At 36.6% G+C, this 23,431-nt stretch overlaps 1 protein-coding gene across 1 annotated transcript; it reads left to right on the top strand.

Annotated features, from left to right (window-relative positions):
• The first annotated feature begins 1,628 nt into the window (after nucleotides 1-1,628).
• LOC129281614 (follistatin-related protein 5-like) lies at nucleotides 1,629-19,991 on the top strand. The gene is made up of 12 exons (XM_054917535.2): nucleotides 1,629-1,679; nucleotides 6,226-6,480; nucleotides 7,033-7,170; nucleotides 8,523-8,729; nucleotides 9,441-9,610; nucleotides 10,450-10,570; nucleotides 11,267-11,422; nucleotides 12,401-12,529; nucleotides 13,606-13,880; nucleotides 14,247-14,480; nucleotides 14,792-15,022; nucleotides 15,526-19,991. Exons 2-12 carry the CDS (start codon nucleotides 6,288-6,290, stop codon nucleotides 16,003-16,005), a joined length of 2,334 nt encoding a protein of 777 aa, XP_054773510.2. The 5' UTR covers nucleotides 1,629-1,679; nucleotides 6,226-6,287; the 3' UTR covers nucleotides 16,006-19,991.
• The last annotated feature ends 3,440 nt before the right edge of the window (nucleotides 19,992-23,431 follow it).

Raw genomic sequence — 23,431 nt, 5'->3', positions numbered from 1 at the left:
TCACTATTTCTTTTGTATTTCATTATATGAAATATGAAATATTCTAATTTTCTCCTCATTGTCAAGTGAAACAAAGATTGATTCCTCCCTGAAAATGTCGAATTTGCATTGTTTTAATACTATATGGTTCAATCAAGTTGGTCCTTATTGTCAAATCTGTAAAAAATGAAATATTGTATAATTCAAACAATAAAAAAAGAGAAATAGTGAGTGATGGACATCATCCCCTATCTCATTTGCATGTCACTGAGATGTGCATATAACTGTTTTGTGAAAAATAAGCGAAACTTTAAAATGTCATAACTTTCTTATTTTACATCCGATTTTGATGAAATTTTTAGCATTTTGCTAGTTGGATTTTTCTCTTTTTATTCAAATCCTCATTTTTCTGGGGTGGACTTGACCTTTAAAGAGAGTGGGCTGAAGAGAACAACAGATACTCCCTCTAGATGTATTGTTCTAACTCTGCCTTTCATGAGGCTATCATCATTTGATTTGATTTGATTTATTTATTTCCACATTCCAATAACAAAAAGTGTATACACGTGTAATCATTTTTTCTTAGCATAACATAACAATAAGCCATTGACATAATGAATAGCATATGCATATAATACATTCTAAAAATCTAATTGAAATATATTCATACCTGATAATTTCTTTCTTTTTATTTAAACAAATAGCAAAAAAAAAATATATATACATATATCGACATAATACATTTTGAAATGTGGGAAACCTTCATCTTAAGCTTAGAGTTTGAAATTGATAAAGGCCTCAAAAGGAAAAGGGAAGGAAAAGCAGACAAACAGTGCAATAAAAGAGACATATCTTTTATTGCACAAAATAATAGGAATATTACCAAAAGGGTAGATAGGATAGAAAGGGTAGATATTACACTATCATCACTTAATAATCAGTTATGCTATTCTAAATTGTCCTCTCATTAATCACAAAGCTATTACGTGTATTACGTTGTCGATTTGAGTTTTCCAACTTCCTCCACCTGCACTGTTATTAGTTTCGTAATTGGTCACATGGGATGTTGCTATGGAAACAAAATGGACATAATCTCATTGGCTTTCGGTTTTATCAACTTATCCCTTAATCATGTTAATCATGATAATTTGGGGTATTCATCATGCTCTATATATTTCTTCTTGTTCATTGTTGACTATATGCATTATAGACTTTAGCCTCCTTGGACAACAATTCAATAAACGTCTGTATACCCATGGAGACATTCGGGGGGGGGGGGAGTAAATGATATACGTAAACATACAAATATATTATGTCCTAACAAATTGTATGGGCTTGTTGAATATTGCCATCTAAAAAGTATATTTTGTCGCAACATAATAGTCCCCTGCGTGCACGCAGATAACAGGTTCATTTATTTATGTTAGTTTGATTATCATAAGCACACTTTAAATGCTTTTAATAAGATTAAATTTGTATCACATATTATACAAAATGTCATTATTGTTACAGTCGGCAGAAAATTTATATCGATTAAATACATATTTTATCTTGTATTTATTTTATATATAAAATATTTTATAAAGATCTCATCTGTATTTTTTCATTAATGCATTTTTTTTGTTTTATTTTTTCATTTTTGCAGAAAGCTTCGCTTGATGATTGGCACGTCAATGATGTCTTCCCTGATCCCAAAACTGGTAAGCAGTTTTTCTGTTATTTTTTTTAGTTAACGTATATCAAAAATTAACAAAAGCAAGTAACTGATGTACAGATAAACCCAAGACAAATTATCATATATTATACAAATACACCAATTTCAGGGTACAATAAATAATGCATTCAGGATTGAGCTTAAGGTCTTGTAATTACATTTGAAAAGGACTATTTATTCAACGTGGATTCCCTTCTCTTATATTTGAGTTTCCTTTTAAAATTAAAAAAGACCATAAAAAGTATCGTTTTTTATCTACATCGATGTACATGAAACATAGAGTTTTGATAAACAAGAAGAAAAAAGGGCAATTTATACACTTTTTTGTGAACCGAGTCTAAAACTGATCAAAGATCGTGTTAACATATTTTTTTATATTGACACACTTCTTATAGCATTTCATAATACATAAAATGGGTTAATATGCAATCACAAACACCTAAATGGAGTAACACCGTACTAACAAAAGGGCAAGTCTACTCTGACCTCATTATAGTTTAAGTAAAAGTAGAGCAACATATTTTATTCTCTTTTTTCGAATCCATTAAAAGTATTATGTTATGGAATTAAAAATGTGTTTATCTTTGTGACGTCACACGAGAGCAGCTCCACAATACCACACATACGTCAAGTAATGAAAATTTGATATGGTAATTTTTCTCTAGAAACATAAAAATCCTTGCATTAAAGGAAACACTCAGACAAATGATTTCATACGTGGTTTTGTGAAAACTAAGAAGCTCTTCAATGATATTTTAAGAACCTATAACAATTCACTGAATTGACACTACACGACTTATGGGCGATGCTTGCTTCTGACGTCATAGAAAGAAATATATTTTTTTAATTCTCTGAGGGATTCCTCATTTGAATGGGTTTTTTCTAAACCAAACTTGATTTTAGGGTCTACTTCCCCTTTAAGTCTATCAAACGTGTCTGTAATTTTTAAACGTTCGTGAAGTTTTACTTAAAAACTGAACTTTTGATACCATTTTGGCGATACAAGAATATTAAAAAAATATGTATGTTTCAAGAGTGTATTTCCTACGGAAATGATATAGGAGCTTTTCTGATCTTTAGTGATTTGTTTTGTTTTGTTGGACTCTTTTTGCTCTACAGGTGCCATACTTGATTGACAGTACTCTCTAGATGCAAATGAGCTAATCACACTCCTTTTATAGTAAGATTAGGGACCAGTCCAGTTGGAATAAGATTTCAATATTTCAAGAGTGAATTTTTACATTTTTTGTGTGAAAGTGTAAACAAGATGCACAATTTCACTCAAAAAAATGTAAAATTCACTCTTGAAAGATTTAAGTCTCATTCTATCAGGACTGGTCCCGCATCTCACTCTGAAAGGAGTGTGATTAGCTCATTTGCATCTAGAGAGTACAGTCAATTAAGTATGGCACCTGTACTGAGCAAAAAGAGTCCAACATAACAAAAACAAAGCAAAAAAACACCCCTTCTAACTCTTGTCGATGTTCATAATTCGAAATGTGAATGTCAATTATCTTTGAATAGAAATGGAAGTCGTGCAAGGAATATCAGCGCCTGGAAAAGTCCATCAGTTTTTATTAAGCGAAAAGCAATGGAGGGAGATTTCGTTTTGAAATGAAAATGCAAAAACATATCCCCTCCATTAAAAGCAGGCGTATACAAAAATGGAAAACTGAAAAACAGGCGTCAAAGAAAAAAAGTCAAGTGCCGATAGCTATCATCGAATAGTTAAATATGCAGAAAGGCGTTTACGGCCTCTTTCTCGAGTGCATCTAAGGTGTGGAGTTAACAGGTTTCCATAGCAACTGCATCGATTATTTTTGTTTTTCTTCTTCCTCCATTGGGCGCGCCAATCACTAGCCGGAGGGCACATGCGGGTAAATTGAAATTCATGTAATGATCGCCTGAGTCTGGGGGTCAAAACAGGGTGAAAATATATTGAGTTGGTTGCCGGTAATGCCTAAGTCATATCGGTTAGACCGACTCCAGACCGATCATAGTCTATTACGTTATTTTCAATTACATACCATCGGTCGGTTTGGAGTCGGTTTCGTGGTGTGACTGTAATATTAGACTTGGGGTGGTGTGTTTTCGTCTCTGCTCTTGTTTTTTGAAACCGGGAATTAACGTTTCTTGTTCTTTCTCTTTTATCAGTTTTTTGCCCTCCGGGCATTAAGCATCAACCTAATCTCCCCATCCCCTTCTCCCTTTCTCTTTCCACATAAAAATAGAGTATTATAATGTATGAAAAAGGATGTAGTCATGTTCATTTCAGATATCAAACCATTAATATTATTTACAACATCGTGGCAGGGGGGGGGGGTTGGAATTAAGAGAGGGGAAAGGGGGAGGCAGAGAAAGGGGGAGCAGGTATCTGTCCTCCCAATTTTCTCAACTTTCAAGAATCATTAAGATTTGATAATTCTAATAAACTTACAATATCTGCCATTGATATAGTAGGTATTGGCAGCTATCAACTCCAAATGTATGTTACAGAGAAACAGAAATTGGACGTTGCATACATTCATCTAGTATTCCTTATTTTGAATTACTAGAATTACTAGTACTTCTTTTTACTCGACGTACCAATTGGTGAGCAATACCATCAGTGGGAGATCCAGGCAGGGGCACATCCGGCCCGTGCCTTTCCCCCTTTTAAGAGGCCCCACCCCCCCCCCTCTGGAAAATCTTGGATCCGCCACTGAATACCATGGATAACAACACATCTAACGATTCAGTCACATCACTGTGATTGAATCTTAAAGAATCTTTCAAAGTGATTGGTCAAAATAACAAACATTTGGATGAATCACTTCAGACCTAACGTAATATTCAAAATCAACCAGAGGTTTGGTAGATAATTGCCATTTATTTTGTTAATTTTACCATACTTAAGTAATGGAGGAAGGATACAGCAAATGTTAGAGAGTAAAAACAACAACTTTTATATGATAGGGATGAATCCATAATGGCAGTGATTCCGGAACTACCTCACCATCCTATTTCTTCGATCCCTATATCATAAAGATTTGTAAAACGATTGAGAAGATCTGTGCGAATCAAACTAAATGGACACAAATTCGATGTCTTTTATCACAAAACCGCGTCACTCAGTTTACAGAAGTCTTTGATGGTGCCCATCCACGCCAGTGGTCTAAAGAGTAAAAAAAATTATAAGAAATAAGGGGGAGTAGAGAACATGGCGTATTAGGAAAATTTCTAATTTATTCGCAAGCAAGCCCCCGCCCCCCAAAAAAATCTTTATAAACTGTAAATCAAATTGCTCTAACAGTTTTCTGCCCCTTCTTTTAATTCCTTTCTTCTGCTTCCTGCCTCTTCTCCTTCTTCTTATTTGATTTTGGTAGGTGTTTTTTTTTTTCTTTGGGGGGGGGGGGGGGGCTTAAACTAAAAATGTGAAAGCTTTTATTGCTTTGGAGTTCGGTTTCTCGGGTGTGACCGAAGCTTAATTGTTACACCCACATCATTCCCATGCCGGGTATTCATCATTTAAACTTCAGTCACATTTCCTCTACGGTCGCCGTACCGCGAGTCAAAAACTTAATTAATATTTTCTGCACCAGCTACATATGGGTGGTTTGAATATAATTAGGTAAACCGGCTGTTTTCGAAGGGTTATATGTGACTGCAACGTTACCCAAAGTTGTTATTCTATCATATTGCCCCAGTCCCACCATCGAAACCGATTCCAAACCGACCGATGATATGTCATTGGAAATAACGTAATTGCTTTGATCGGTCTGGAATCGGTTTAACCGGTGTGACCGGATCGTAGCTTGATTGTTGCATCCTCATCATGCCCAGGCCGGATGATCATCATTCACCCATAATATACTTGCCATTCTAAACACTCGAAACCCTTTGGAAACAGATTGAAACCAAATGCATCGGACCAACAACACATCCATCCATCTAACCAAATATTTGAGACAGGGGGAGTATCAATTGACGGCGATCTGCTTCATCAATCCATTCAGTGAAAGTAGGCTGAGTGACATGAACATGACAAGGAAAGGATGTTGAAGAGAGAAAGGATAGTTGGGATGCATGACTTTTAAAGAGAGTGAAATTAATAAAGGGGAAATAAAGATGACCAAAATGTGAAAGAATGGACGTATGGAGGAGAAATCAAACGAAATGCAGTTTTTTTTACAGAAAATAAAGACAACATGAGAGTGAAAGAATTAAAGCAAAAAGAAAATAAATAAGAATTGAAAGAAAGAAAGAAAGAAAGATACATGTATGAGAAAGAAAGAAAAATTCAGAAAGAAACAAATTAAAAAGAAGAATGAAAAAAGAGAAAGAGTAAACCATGTACAAAAATATTTTGTGGAATTGGATCGATGCAACTTGGAAAGGGTACATGTAGGTACAAAAAGCGTCATCCACTTTTCATTTTCGCCTTGTGAGCATTTACTTGAAATTGCAAAAAAAATGGATGTAAACTCATTTTAGATGAAAATAATTATCCTAACTGCAATAGTAGTCTTCCATAATTTTACTTTTTTGATTAGATGCCTGTTCGCACGTGGAATGCCCCAAGGGCAGTGAGTGCTTGGTCAACAGGACGACCAACATGGCGGAGTGCATCTGCCGACCCTACTGCAAGCCCCACTACAAGCCTGTTTGTGGTTCCGATGGCGTCATGTATGAGAACCATTGTGAGCTCCACCGTGCCTCGTGCCTCAGTGGACAGCGGATCACCGTACACAACCATGGCTGCGATACCCCGGTGGAATTGCCATTGGTGATGGCCACCACTCCGGACAGTAAGTTTCACCTGTTGGACTTTTGGCGGGGATGGGGGCACAGCCGTCATTCGAATAGTATTCGATTATCCTAATGATCCAAGTCATCATTCGAATGTCATTCAAATACCAAACCGGTTTAATTCATCATTTGAATGCCATTCGGATATCAAATAGTTTAAAGCCGTCATTCAAATTTCGATTCGAATACCAAGCTGGTTCGACTATACCATTCAAATGAAATACCGGTCCAAACCATTATTCAAATGACCAAAAGATATGTCATTCAAAATTTACAATCAATTTCTCTTTTGTATAATTGTATTTTAGTTTTCATTGCAATGATTATAAGAAAAACAATCACCCATGCTGATAATCGTTTGTTTTTTTGCAATGGTTTTGGATAACTAGTTTGAAGAATAATTTGCATGGAAAATACATTCCAATGAAATTTAGCGTGGTGATTACAGCTTTTGCAACTTTCATTTGAATCATGAAATGATAAAACTGAGTCAGAGAACCTGAAATCGGTCGGAACTAATCCCCACAACCTTTTTTTTTTATTTCTTGAAGGTCCTATTCCTTCGATGTCCCCGACGGAAGTTCCCATTACCTGCACACCTGAAGAGATGGCCCAGTTGAAAGAAGAACTCGTAGCACATTACCGCGAGCAGTTTCACAACCCGAACGAGGACAACAGTCTACCTCCATGTAAGCATTGTGCAGTTGGGCTGATTGAAGTCACGTGAAGTCTATCCAAGCCCCATGATTGGTCGACAGTATATTACGTATTGAAATTCAAATTTAAGGGGGCCTTGATAAGATATGATACGACGTGTTTTATTATCGCAACAAATCATCTTGATTGTTGTCTGATTTCTGTACATTCATCAGCAGTAGTACTAGATGTGGACAACATGCACTTATCGGTTGTAAATATTGATGTACTGTCACATATAGAGCTATCAACATGTATTGTGCGTATAAAAATAACAGTATTCAATATATATAATATCGCATGCAGACCTATCACTATATACATGTAGGTACGCAATCATAATGTATAATCTTATCGTTAGATACATATGAAATATATGTAAATTAATCAGCATTAGATTTAGATACACTGCCGCAATCATAAAAAACTCTTATACGTAGATATTATCATCATGGGTAAAGCTATAAGTAGTAAACATGATACTATAACCTGTGACGCTATTAGCAGTAGATATTTATATCACCATAAAAGCTATCAGCAGTAGAAGTTAATAATATCACATGTAAAGCTTTCAGCAGTTAGTTGATTTTATCGCCTTATTAGTTATATCTTCTGCAAAGTAGTAAATATTTATACTACCACCCGTAATGGTATCAGCGGTAGATATCAATCATATCACATTTAAAGCTATCAGCAGTAGATATTGATCATATCACTTGTAAAGTTCTCATCGGTGGATATAGACATAATATTGACTTTTGATTTGTCACAAAATATACTGCCATACATGAGGTTGCCAGCTTTAAATATGAATGTACATTGACCTAGTAATTTTCTAGCAGTACGAATTTATTTTCAACGACTTAACATATCTGCAGTTGAGATATTATTCCACACGTAAAGCTATAAGTAGTAGATATTAATGTACTATTGAACGATATAGTAGTTGCCGTCAGGCATTTACTATCTCATGCCAAATTGTAAGAAGTAGATATAAATTTACTATTGTATGTGAATTTATCTAGTGGGGAAGATGCACGGCTATCTGTAAGTTATCAGCAGTAGATATGAATGTAGTATACCACATTTATCCACTGTTAAAACTGGGGTGTTGAATTTTACACCGGCTGGTGTTTCTACTCTAAGGCGTTAGAATAAACACAAGAGTTTAAAAATAACACCGAAGAGTGTACAGATAACAACTCACTGTCTTGACCTAACACCTCAAATTAACACCGGAGTATATCGACTGGTGATGTCCTCTATTGACACCGGTCAACACCACATTTCTTGCTGTGTCCAAAGAAGTCTTTATTCTATAATTCCTTTGCTTCCATTTTTCCAGTGAATAAGAAATATATCGTCAGTCTGATCTTAAATCACTATGACATCGATGCTGATGATGCTATTTCCCGCCAAGAAATGGAATCAGCCATGACCCTGGACCGCATCAATGACCTTTTACCCGGATGTTCATTCCTCGACGTTCTTGATTCCGGCGATCTCGATGGCAATGATAAGCTGAGCGGGATGGAACTCTATCGAGAATTCAGTAAGTAGCGCGTCAAGATGCCATGAGGCTCTTCTGCTGTTTTGTATAGTATGTCATATTTAATCCTTGTGCCATTGGCTGAAATATATCACGCGACCTGTCATATATTCCAGCAAACGCGAAAATTTGCTAATGGTTAGAACTGATGACTAGTGTTATTGACCTGTCAAGGTTTTGAGATGGTGATATTATGGTTTAGGAGGTATATGAATATACAGATAAACAAAACTACCTGTTACAGATGGCAAAGCTATGAGATCATTGAAGAAAAAAAAAAAATTCATCAAAAAAAAAATATATAAAAAATTTAACGGTTTAGGAAGTATCTGACTAATCAGATAAACTAAACTGCCTTTTACAGATGGCAAAAATATGAGATAATTGAAAAGCGGATGGCGCTAATAATGATGAAATTAAAGATGGTGACGATTATGATGGTGATAATGATGATGATGGTGATGATGATGGTCACGACGATGAAAATGATGAACATGGGGATGATGGTGGGGCCTTGGAGATGGGGGTGATGATGACGACACCGAAAAACGTGATGTTCATGAAAGTTATGCAGACGTATTGATGCTGAAGATGATGATAGGAATACCCCAAACCTCAGCATCGAGATGACTCTTGACAGAGTTACGCAAAGTAACTGAAACCTTCTTGTTCCCCTTATCGTCATTCGACTCTCTTCTTCTTCCGTACTTACAGACATCAAAGCCGTTTCTCTATCAGGAAGCATAGCCCAGCGTGTTACGGTAGCGGGAGTCGGTGACAACCTGGCCTTACCATGTGAGCTCTCATCAGATCATCCTCTCAATATCAGGTGGACAAGAAACAACGCTCCTCTCACAGAGATCCAGGAGTACCAAGGAATCGGGGTAAATCAGGACCCTGTCTTACAAAGAGTTACGATTGATCCATTCAATCTCAAGTATATGGAAATCCATCAATGTCATATTTTTTTTGTACTGGAAATTTGCACGATGTACGCAAAGAAAAGTCCACTTAAGTTTCGAGAAAACGATATATATATGTATATACGTTATAGCTAGAAAATATTTTGAACAAGTATGCATTTTAGATGCTGACGTTGCTGGCTTTCCATAGTTGTGGTTGATTGGATCAATTGCAAGTCTTTGTAAGACGGGACCCAGTCGGCCTGCTATAGTAGTTTCTTTGTATACACTCTTGTGTTACAGTCACACCAATGAAACCGTTCGATAGTGCATCATTGAAAATAACGTACAGATTTCTTTGGTCGATCTTGATCAGATTTAACTGAAATGGTCGGTCTTGATCCGAAATGACTATCGCATTAATGAGGATTGGACAAAATGCATGTACGTGTACATAATGACAAACCAGCGTGATGTTTAAAATCAATATTATTTTTTAATTAAAAATTATTTGGTGCTGACGACTCCAATCCTAGTATTTTGTTTGGGTAAGAATTCACCAAATATGTTCTTTATGTTCATGGATCCTTTATAGGAGTATGATTATATGTCCCAAAAGACAAGGTGAAATATTTAAAGATAACCAGTGTATATTAAACCAATAATGAGCTTTCCTAATATAACTTCACTCCAGTCGTTTGTAAAATCATGTTTAAAAATGTTTTAAACCACACCTTGCGTAAATTTTATAAACATATTTGGGAATATCATTTATAGAATAGATAAAAATTAATCTAACATGTTTGGATTTTTTTCGACAGTTCTATGCCGGTGATTCGTCGCTCTACCTAACATCAATCACTCTCATGCATGAAGGTACATACGCTTGTTACGCGGAAGGATATGACGAAGTGAAGCAGACACACCTCCTTCAAGTCCAAGGTAAATTAGTTCATATTTGCCAGAGCAATTTTTTCCCTTTTGTTACGTGTAAGTTAGGACTATCCCTTTGTTCTCTTCTAAATAGATTTTTATTTCTACGTCTCTGTTCGTCTTCTAGCTCTCATTTTCTTTTTTATTATTATTCGATCTCTTTTGCTCTTCATTTTTACTTTATGTTTTACTTCCTCATTCTACTTCGTTTCCTTCTCTCTTTCTCTGTTGTCTTATTCGCCTTTCTTCTGTTTTATTTCTCGTTTAACTTATCCTCTCTCGCATCATCATCATCGCTTTCCTTCTTCTTTTCTTTCTCTTCTTCTTCACAAACATTTTTCTTGTCCTTATTCTCTTTTCCACATTCTACGTATTATCGAGTTTATGTTTTACGGTCCTCAATTCCTTTATTGTTGTTGCGGTATTTTTTTTATACCTTAACCGTGTTAGCATTCATAGGCATACTTCAAGAGAATGATAGGCTTTGATAAAACTCCTCAGAACTCCCATCCCCCAAACCTCGGAAGAGTTGTTCTCGATGAATCTTACCTCTGGGAGGCGCGGGGATAAAAATCTCTCCCTAATCGTTGCCTCAAAACTGCTGAAAATCATTCCCCTTAGTACAGTATGTCAAGGCAATATGATAATATCAATATCAATCTTATTCCTAATTCCCTTTTCTAAACCATCTCCCCTTTTTTGTAGTTCCTCCATCTGTGAAGATCTGTCCCCACTCGCAGCTGAGGAAGCAGGGTAGTAAGGCCAGAGTCCAGTGCTACGCCGAAGGGATCCCAACCCCACAAAAGAGCTGGACCAGGAACGACATACCACTAGTCCAAGGTGACAGGATCGAGATGCAAAGTAAGTCTCCAGCGCACTTAGGGATTGTATCTTTTTCACTTTATTATTTCATTCCCTCTATTTTATTTCTTTTAATTTCTCGGTGTCTATTTTTTTATCATCTAACCACAGATAGTTTCCTTACACAGTAAAAAAAAATGGTACATTGTTTCAACCTGTAACTCTAACAAGTTGCTTAAACAGTGATTTAAAAGGATAAAACAGTAGTTGTTTAAGTAGAGTGATGGGCTTAAACAACGTGCTTAAATCTTAAACAGCGTTTTTACAGTGTAGCTTTCTGTAGGTCCCTTTGATAACATTCTATGAAAATACATTATAAGATTTTAAAAATAAAGACATATGGATCTTTTCAACCGAGCATATTGTATCAAACGCTTTGTTAATTTATTTTAATGGTTTGAGAAGGTTTTGCATGTCAATTTTTAATACCAACAACGAACCCCAATGTATTTCAAATTGTTCTTCACAAACTTAACATGCATACTTTACACGCTAAAGTCTTCTCCAAGGGCTTTATCTAGCACTCTTTCCTCGATTATACGAATATCAAAAAGAGATAGCAGTGTGTGCCATGAAACTACGTCTCCATTCGTTGCTATGGTAACTAAGCCTTCTTCGGGGGATGTGATTAATGTTAAATGTCATAAGCATCCATTATGATCATGTTTTTTGCCCTAAAATAGAAGCATTTGGCTAATGTCAGCCTTTTACAGTGCAGAAACATTTCAAGGAATTCGTGTCTATTTATGCTTTATACCAGTTTATCTCACCTGAGTCCAGTATGGCAAAAGTAGATTAATGTCTTACCAAAGGACATCAGTGCTGCGCCAGGGACGCGGAGTCCATACCTTGTGGTCCAAAGTTCAGAGGCTTATCCACAGGAATACAACATCTCAACCAATATATTGAATGTTTGCCCCCCAAATATGATATAAAAGGATCAAAATTAATATTTCTTTGTTTCAATCACCAATGCAGACAAGAACAGCAGTGTCCTGGTAAAGGAGATTTCTTATCCTGATACTGGTATATACACCTGTACGGCAACCAATCCTCTCTCAGAGGCCCATCAGAGTGCATCGGTCTTTATCCAACCCCAAGATCATCGTAAGTACCACTGATACAGCTGTTACTTTTACCACTTTCCTCTCCTCCACCACCTCCAGCTCCTTCTCCTGCTCCTCGTCCTCCTCTCCCCTTTCTACCCCTCCGCCTCCTCTTTCATGTCCTCCTCTCCTCCTTCTCCTCCTGCTCCTCGTGTATGCCCTCCTTATCTTCCCTATCCTCCTCCTCATTCTATTACTTTTTTTCTGGATATATTGTTCCACTGTCACTTCTTGAAGATTCTTTGCAGATTTATGAGTGGGTATGGATGGTAACATGATAATAGTGGTATGTATGCCAAACAGAGGCGTCGATCATGGGGGGGGGGGGAGCAGGGGGGCAACCGCCCCACCAATGAAAATATTGGGGGGGCAAACATATCGTTTTGCCCCCCCCCCCCAATAATTCCGCATGTGCAAAAAATAAAATAAGATTGTAATGTTACACAGAAATCAGCAAGCGAGATTGAGATACACAAGTCGTTCTTCATCTAAAATCGTGCTCAAAATGTCCGGTTTTCAGATTGGGAATATAAAAAAATTTCAGCTCGCGCTTCGCGCTCGCATCATTTCTGTAGCAAAAACCCATACTTTTCATGATTGAATAGGTGAATAGAATGTCCCGTTTTCAGTTCTATACCTCAAAAGAACTCCCACTTCGATTTGCAATAATCTTTTGTTGGATATATTTCTTGTTCTTTATTAAAAACGTCAATTAAACTCTTTTTTTTAAGATCAAAATATCAAAATTTTCAGCTCGCGCTTCGCGTTCGCATCTATTATTTTTAATTTTTTTTAAAGTTTAATTTGTTGGTGAGATGTGTGTGTGTGTGTATATATATATATATATATATATATATATATAATCTATATATATATATACATATAGGCATATGTGTGTGTGTGTGTGTTTGAGTCTGTTTGTTTTGTGTGATCGAGCGCCTTTGGAAAGTTGATTCATGATTTTGCCCCCCCCAATCTGAAAAATGGCTCGACGCCCCTGTTGCCAAAGGTATTACGGAGTGGGTCGACTCTTAACAATATTCCTCCTTGTTTGATTTTCAATTTCCTCCTCTTAAGCTCTTTCACCCGGTCCACTCCATGTTTTCTACCTGTTCCATCGCGATGGAATCCAGACGTTCGAACCCGACACCTGCGGGTTCAGGCTCGCCCTGACCGGAGCCAGCACCCTACCCGACACCACCAAGACGCTCTGCAGCGTTGACCAGGAATCCGAAACACGCAGGTGCGACTGGGGAGACGCGGTCAGCGTGGATGACCGCTATATCTACGCGTCACAACCGTACGAGAACCGCGTCGTGGTGCTCGATGCACGATCGCAAAGGATTATCGAGGTAATTGCGTTATGGTTTTGCTGCTATCGTCTGCTGTCTGTTGGCATTCAGGCAAACCTCAGTCTAATGACGCCTATAGTCTGTCTCTAGTTAAATCAGTCGAGATCTAGGCATAAGTGTATCTGGACCAAGTCTCCTCTCTCTCTCTCTTGTGAATATTTGCACCTTATTCCCGTTTGTAATTTAACCATCTCTGCCAGTAATAATACTGTAAAAAAAGAAAGAAAAAAAACCACCAAGCGATATACTTATAAGTAGTCGAGAGGGGTGTCATAAGATCATTATTACTGGTATTCAAGTAGTTGATAGTTATTTGTTTTAATTGCAATAAAGGAGTTCATTCACCTCGATTCTCAACCCACTTAGGTTATCAGCACAGACGGCCAACCTGTATCGCTGCAGTACGTAGAACACGTGGACTCGATCTGGGTGCTATGTCGGAGATCAGATGAGGAAGCTAAGGCAGGGCGTCAGTCCATTGTGGTCATCAAGAACGCAGGACAACCAGGACCTCATCACACAATCCACACGGCGCCTGTCGGACACACATTTGAGCTTGTCGAAGACCTCTTTATCCCCAAGGAACAAATTCCTAATCAGGTAGGTTTGATAATGATGCCATAATCTCAAAGCGCCCTCCCTCAGAAGATATTGGAATAAGCTTAAATGGAGTTGTCCAGTTGTCTGAGATAAGCCAGCTGCAGATCGCAACACATGCAAGGATGGTGCCGCGTGATGACGTCAACTTGCATGAGGTCTAATTTGGTTGTTTTTAACCGAGGAAAAGTTTATTTTCTATGTTTTTTTTTCAATGCAGAAACATTAATAAATTACCTGATTAAATTCGAATCGAATGTGGACTTTCTCTTCCTTGCTCACGTAATACTATTGTCATGGTTCTTTCTTCTTAGGGTACTATGAACTTCGGATACATCGTCCATCACAACCAACTCGGCCTCCATAAATTGGACCTTGTCCGCATGGAACGCATTGCTCTCATCGACCTCACCGCGTACAACTGTCACCCGGAAGCAGTTAACTTTGTATCCATCGGCGGAAGTGTCGTCATCAACTGTGCCGGAAGTGATACCGTTCCAGCTAAGCAAGTTGTGCTTGATTACCTGACAGATAGTGTGATCAAGGTAAAAAAAAATATTGCGAGAAATAATTTAAATCGTATAAGATTTGCCATTTCGACAAATTTCTCGATACAATGATCATGGTGATCAGTTTCAGTCAGGCATTTTGTAGAGCAAACTTTTCAACAAGTTTTTCATATTACGGAAGGATTTTTACTTTTTTCTTTAAATAAAAATATTGTGTGTCTGATGACTTTCCATATCATGTTGTATTGAAATTGAAATTATTTTGTGACATTGTGTCAATAACTTTCTTGAAGTTGGAAACGTGGCCAGTTTACTTTGGCATTCTTTCGAATGACCGTATGAGAAATACTCGACAGGTATACTTGAAAACTTTTTTTCTGGTGGTAGTTTTCATGAACATGCACCCTATAAGGAATATTTATAGGTAAAACATTGGTGGTTAATGCACTTCCATCGACTTCTGTTTTGAACGCCAGTTGTTAACCTTTCACTTATAATAAGTCTAATCCATGTTCCATATCAAAATTATCTTTGATAAGGTCAACGAGGGTATCCGTGGTCGTCCGTACGTCTCACCAGATGGTCGTTACATCATCAGCGTCGATGCCAACCACCAGTACGTCCACGTCCAGAAGGTCCTCCCCGAATCAGGCAAGATCAAGACCGCGTTCGAAGTCAAGACCAACCTCCGAATCAGTGACGTCGGCTTCTTCCCGAGCAAGACCTCCCACACCTACGATGTCTTTGCGACGTCCCGAGACCAGCCCGATGTCCTGTTCATTGACGTCGAAAGCGGGTTCGTCAAGACCATCACCGGTGTCCAAGACCCAATCGCCGCCGAGGACTGGCCATGGGACAGACGCAATCGTAGAATAGTCAACAGCGGCTTCTTCGACCCCTATCTCGTCACGCCTGCCGCCAACCATGAAATCGTCATCAACGGCCTACTACGAAAGGTCCATTGCAACATCGAGGATATAGCATTAGCTAATGTCATTGTATGGATCGGAAAGTGTTAGGCAACCTTGCAATCATTTTAACCACTCTTAACGAAAGAAAATGAGAGACTTTGTGGTAACCTTCTCGAGTGGGCTCAAATTCGCAACTATTTTCTATTTCTTTTATCTGGATTCTATGCATTTCAAGAGATGTAGACGGATTATTTTTGTGAGAATGAATTTTGTTTGCTCGTCGATAAGTGCAATGTATTACCAGCAGCTAGAAAGCATAGTACTTTGTTGCAAATTATATTTTACAGAGCATAATACCATAGCTGAACGTGGTAGCTTTTACGTCATATGGTTTTTGTAGATTCCTATGTAAATAACAAGTTTTATTTCAAATTACAGTTATGTAATTGAGAAACATGATATAATGATGTAGTATGATATAATTTTAAAATTCTTTGAAAACTAGAAGAGTTGTTCTTGGATGTAGTAAGATAAATAATGAATTTACTACGATTAGGAAATCCACAATGCTTCTATATGTATATGATTGACTTTTATGTACATTTTTTTTGTTTACATTATAATTCTCATCGTTTATGGTTCATTCAAATATATGATAATATTTATGTAAAAATAGCAAGTTCTAATTAACTAGTTGATAATGTACATAACTGTAACTGTAAATCTAGTAAAAATATGTAGTATTATCATATAGTTCCCTTGATAGAAAACAGAATACTTAGTAAGATTAATTGTTACCTGTGATATGCAGTTGGAGTAATTGTATCTTTGTTTTGTACTCTATGAATTTATTTGTAAATCCGAAGAACTTTAGCTTGTAAATAATTGATATATGAAATATAATTTATAATTTGGACATTCTGTACTTCCTCATAAAATATGATTATATGTGGCGATTCAAAATGTCTAGAAGTACCGATTTTTATTTAATATAGATCACTGTACATTAATCAGCACTTTCATATGAGTTATCAGTTAAAAAGTAATATGTCCGTCGTTCACGTTGGCTCTACCGATATATAAAACACTCCTTCGGTGTATAATGTGATGTCATCGTGGTTCAATATTAATATAATTGCAGTTATTAAAAACCATATGTCCCAAGTGCGCTAGTGTATATAAGAAATATTCCATATTCTTACTGTTGTCTATGGTAAACGATATTGACCCACATTCATAAAAAAGTAGTTAGAAAAGTTTAAATCAATAGTATACATTGGTAACCATGAAATGTGACAGGCATATAAAAGATTTCAAAATACATTACTCAATGATTTCGGAAATCACAGTATTAAGACTTTTTGGTAATGAAAATTACCGTAGTTTTCGAGACTATGAAAGGATGACCGGAATCCAGTTCAAAGAATACACATACAAAATAATGCACACACTTTTTAAATATTTGGCTGCCCATAGATATAAATCCATGATGGAACTTATTACACGGGCCAAAGTCGCTGTTGGTTGCGTGTGAAATGTGCTCCTGTATGTCATTATAATGGTATTTATGTAATGTATTATTCACAAGCATGACAAAAATGGCTAGCCTGTCAATATTTACAAGTATTACAAAAAAGTTTCAATGTCGTATATCCGGTGTACTATACCCATATCTTACAGAAAAGTCAATTGTATTAGCATATCATTAATCCATTCTTGTAATAAAATAAAAAGTTTGCCTTTTAGTATTTGAGGTACTATAGGACGTGCGAGGCATTTACAGGTTGACGCCCAACAGATACACTGGCCAATGTCTATGGTAAGCCATAAGTAGAGTTCCAAATTATTTTAAGTAAGTTGTTTAAGTCTCAGTAAATTGCTCTTTAACTGAATCTGATAAACCCCTTTTAAATGATCGACATTAAACTCAATTTATCTGAATCATCTGGCATGTAGCTTGCCATAAACTTCTTCGGTATCATTACGATTCTCCGTTATATCAGTGTTGAATTTAACCGAATCCAGGGTCAGGATTGTGTTCAAAAGTTGAATAAACCATCTTGAACAAATATATTTGTAACACCTCGGCATATTCAACTGGCGCTTTCGTTTACTGATAGCCCGGTGGTGGTATGAGTATAGGATTTAACCTGTTACATCTTCAACATAATGATAATTCTTCGATGAAACATTGCAGTTCGAACCGTCAGGATATTTTAATGATTTAAAACAGAAATAAGATCCGAATTTGTTTTTTGCATGTGGCGTTCCATAGTACCTCAAACACTTTATACAATACACCAAAGAAACTCGTGTAGACATGCAGTTTTATACAAATAAAGCAAAAAGAAATCAATATAATTTGTCTGTACATGTTACATAAAAAACCGTTATCACAGAAATATACCTTTAGAATTTATGCTTATATCAACTTTCTAAAGTTTTTTTTTAATTAAGAAAATGGAGTAGACAGGAGACCAAAATTCGGGTATATAAGTTCACTTCTAGAAGTTTTCCACTTTTTTTTTGTTTTTGGCTACGAAGAAGTGTAAGTTTGCAGATTTGTTTTTCCTTTCGGTTATTTCTTTTTATAAATTGATTTTTGCAAGATTGTATTAAGATCAGACAATGGTGAGAAATTAAACGTATGGAATAAAGCTTGGTTTAGTTGTACTTGGCATTCACATAATTTGCTAGACTACTTTTAACTGGTATTTACCAAAAAGATTGTTACTTTGGTCTACAACCTTGAGAAAATTTTGTGAGGATATAAAATGAATACTTCATTTGATGTTGCAGTTATATAGCCATTAGAAGGTTCAAGTAAATAAGTACGAGCAATTTACATTATTGAGTTGTTTTTATCATGTAATTATAGTTGTATCATGATTTAGAATATTTTATAAGGGTAGGGCTTGACGATGGTTAAGTTTTTTAAAAAAATTCTACTTCCAGGGGGAGTGTTTAAAAAAAGTCATCCGAAATGTTGTCGGACAACTTTCATTGGATGTGATCGGCTGATATGCACAAGTGTCTGCTATTACAGGGGTAAATGTCGGATAAAACAGCCGCGGACTTTGTCGGGTACAACATCCGACAAGTCCTTTCACGAAACGCGCTCCATTGGTCATTGGATCCTTTTCAGCATAATTGTATTCGTAAATCGTCTTATCATTAATAACTATAATGGTCGACGAATAAAGAACTAGCATTTATTGTATTCATGTGTTTTTGTAGTTACTGTAGCCAATCTTCAATCAATTTATTGATTTTATGCATACGGATTATAGCCAGTGCTTTGATATTCAGTAGGTGCATAATCAGGAACTTCTTTTAGAGATAGAATGAATAAAATTAGACTTAAACAAAATGGTGCAAAGTCCCATGTAACAAACGTCAATTGCGCAGTCTGCAATCATTGATATCTGGCAGAAGGCGAGGGTATCATGTGAAAGTATTTAAAAGGACTTTTAGCATTTAGTTATTTAGAGTGTGTATTATATTTCTAATGGAAGTAATTAGAAAGGTATAGTTCACACATTTGTAGCATGGAGAAGACACTGGTATAAACATTAAGTAACTCCACTCAACATTAGGAAACACACGAAATGATTTGAAACTTCTTTAAGGAAGACTAGATGATACAATCTAAATTATCTTCTTATGTAATTTAAACGGTATTTGGTTCTTGAATATCGGGTCATTCATTTTTTCTATTATTTTGTGTGGAATGTTTGCAAAATGAGGTAAGTAAATTTCTTCACTCTAGCATAAGAGATGAAAATTGCGTTATACATGTATAATAATTGAGGCTTATTTTGTCATGATGGAAATTTAATCCAGCAAACCATTAACCTGCATAAAAATAAAATATGCATCGGAAATTAGAGGTGTACTGCTGGTTTGCCTATTTATTATATGTTTTAATTAACAAATAAAATAAATAAAATGTTGCATGTTTATATTTTCGTTTTCATCTATCATGTCTATTTGATACTGAATGTCTTGTAATTGATGTTATTGAAAATAACCGGTAACCTTCAAATGCTTTTGTGATAAAGTGATTAATAAAAGACTGTGTCGAATTAAAAAGAGCTTCGCCTGGTGTTTTTTTTTCTTCCATGTCTGTTTCTGCACCTTCGCATATATATAATTGTATTTTTAAATAACACGTGCATGCACTTGTATCAATGATACATGCAGCATTTTCATTTATTTTTTAGAGATAAAATACTTTGATCAATATTAGAGGACAAGTCCACCCAACGAAATGTTGATTTGAATAAAAAGAGAAAAATCCAACAAACACAACATTGAAAAGTTTATCAAAATCGGATGTAAAATAAGAAAGTTATGACATTTTTAAGTTTCGCTTAATTTCACGAAACAGTATATGCACACCTCGGTCGGAATGCAAATGAGGGAACTGATGACATCACTCGCTCACTATTTCTTTTGTATTTTATTGTATGAAATATAAAATATTCTAAATTTTCTCCTCATTGTCCTTTGAAACAAAGTTTTATTTCCCCCTGAACAAGTGGAACTACCATTGTTTAACATTTCACGGTTCAGTCAAGTTGGTCCTTATTTTCAAATCCGTAAAGATTGAAATATTGTGTAATTCAAGCAATAAAAAACAAAAGAAATAGTGAGTGAGGGAAATCATTGATTCTCCCATTTGCATGTGAATAAATTGTGCATATAACTATGTTGTGAAAAATAAGCGAAAATTCAAATTGTCATTACTTTCTTATTTGAAATGCGATTTTGATAAAATTTTCAGCATTATGCTTGTCTGAATTTTGTCTCGCCTGCGTAGCGGAGCGAGACATAGGTATCACTATTCAACTTTCTATAGCTTCGAGGTGGGATCACCAAATTCATACCAGAGGTCCATCTCCTGAAGGCACAGGTCAAGTTCGAATATGAGTCAAATTGGAATAAGGTCAAATGTCAAAGGTCAATGAACTTTCCATGACTGGCAATGTGCTGTGTTGTACACATAATAGCTTTGTACCCCCAATAACTTTATATAGCTTTGAGGTGGGATCACCAAATTCATACCAGAGGTCCATCTCCGGAAGGCACAGGTCAAGTTTGAATATGAGTCAAATTGGAAGAAGGTCAAAGGTCAATGAACTTTCCATGACTGGCACTGTACTGTGTTGTACACATAATAACTTTCTATATCTTCGAGGTGGGATCACCAAATTCATACCAGAGGTCCATCTCCTGAAGGCACAGGTCAAGTTCGAATATCAGTCGAATTTGAATAAGGTCAAAGGTCAAAGGTCAATGAACTTTCCATGACTGGCACTGTGCTGTGTTGTACACATAATAACTTTCTATATCTTCGAGGTGGGATCACCAAATTCATACCAGAGGTCCATCTCCTGAAGGCACAGGTCAAGTTTGAATATGAGTCGAATTGGAATAAGGTCAAAGGTCAATGAACTTTCCATGACTGGCACTGTGCTGTGTTGTACACATAATAACTTTCTATATCTTCAAGGTGGGATCACCAAATTCATACCAGAGGTCTATCTCCTGAAGGCACAGGTCAAGTTCGAATATGAGTCGAATTGGAATAAGGTCAAAGGTCAAAGGTCAATGAACTTTCCATGACTGGCACTGTGCTGTGTTGTACACACAATAACTTTCTATAGCTTCGAGGTGAGATCGCCAAATTCATAACAGACGTCCATCTCTTGAAGGTACAGGTCAAGTTTTAATATGAGTCGAATTTGAATAAGGTCAAAGGTCAATGAACTTTCCATGACTGGCACTGTGCTGTGTTGTACACACAATAACTTTCTATAGCTTCGAGGTGAGATTGCCAAATTCATTCAAGAGGTCCATCTCTTGAAGGTGCAGGCCAAGTTCAAATGTGAGCCGAATTTGATTAAGGTCAAAGGTCAATGAACTTTCCATGACTGGCACTGTGCTGTGCTGTACACACAATAACTTTCTATATCTTCGAGTTAGGATTGCCAAATTCATACAAGAGGTCCATCTTTTGAAGGTGCAGGTCAAGTTCAAATGTGAGTTGAATTTGATTAAGGTCAAAGGTCAATGAACTTTCCATGACTGGCACTGCTGTGTTGTACACACAATAACTTTCTATAGCTTCGAGGTGGGATCGCCAAACTCGTAACAGAGGTCCATCTAAGTCATATAGCATACATGTAGTTTTGACATGCAGTCTCTTCATGACTGCAATATGCAGGCGAGACAACGCTTGGCGTTTGCCTTGTTCTCTATTGATTTAAATAAACATTTTTTTCTGAAGTGGACCTGACCTTTAAGCGCCGTGCCGGGAATCGAACCCGGACCTCCATGGTGTGTAGTCGGGTGCCTTAGAACACTAGGCCACGACACCTCCACATATAGTTGTAGGAGGACTTAGGGGACCAAAGTGCACCCTTTTGTCATAAGTGGCGCCCAAAAGTGTGAAAAGTGGAGAAAGTGAAGAACTTAAAAGAAGAGGCGGAAAAAAAAGGAGAAGAAGAAGTAAAGGAGAATGAATTAATGATAATGAAACAAAGGAAGGGAAGAATGGGGGGAAAAGGTTCACTAGGGCCTATAATATAGAAACCTGTCAACTTAAAATGGAAAGTGTCATTGCATTGAGAAGATAATGAAATTAAAAACTGTACAATTTTTATATTCGCTAGATGGTATTCATTTGTCTCGCAATCTACTATGGTCAACAAGGAAATTCGTGATCACTCTCGCAAAAAGTGTTCTTTAGCTTTCGAGTGCCGCTGCAACTCTTTATCCTTGTTGACCATAGTAGATTGCGAGACAAATGAATACCATCTAGCGATTATTTCATTCCGCAATAATGAACCTATTTAGTATTATTTTATATTTAGACCTAAAAAGGGACATTATAAGCAAATTTTTGTAAACATAATACGTACGTGTCTTACTAAACAAACAATGCAAGCGCGAAGCGCGAACTGAAATATTTGTATAATATTGTCCCCAAACAGGGACATTTTAAGGACTTTTTTTTTGGGGGGGGGGACTCCATTAAGAGTATATATCTCACCATATTCATCTGATGCGAGTTCAAAGCGTTTGCTGATTTTGTTAGAATTACATCTAAACACAATCATGAAGCACCTATTCATACGCGTCTCACCAAACAAATATTGCGAGCGCGAGCTGAATTCAGATCTGAAGAGGGGCATCCTAAGGCTTGTTTGTATAGGAATTCACTAACCAAATGATGCGAGCGCGAAGCACGAGCTGAAAATTGTTGATATTCCGATCAGAAAAGGGGACATTTTAAGGACGGATTTTAGGAATTCATGAAGGTTAGACATATCTCACCAATCCACATAATGCGAAGGTAAGCACTGTCTGGAAATGTTTTATAATCAGACCTTAAAAGGAGGCAAGCAAGTCTTGAAAAAGAAGCATATGTCACTACATAAAACGATAATATCTCGGCGAGGAAATATATTTAGTGTATACTGACTTGAAAACGGGATGTTTTAGCACAACAGGGTAATATATATATCTC

Source organism: Lytechinus pictus, chromosome 18 (genome assembly GCF_037042905.1).
Source record: "Lytechinus pictus isolate F3 Inbred chromosome 18, Lp3.0, whole genome shotgun sequence".
Classification (NCBI taxonomy): Eukaryota; Metazoa; Echinodermata; class Echinoidea; order Temnopleuroida; family Toxopneustidae; genus Lytechinus; species Lytechinus pictus.
Note: the sequence above shows the minus strand (reverse complement) of the source record. Positions and strands in the feature narration are given on the sequence as shown.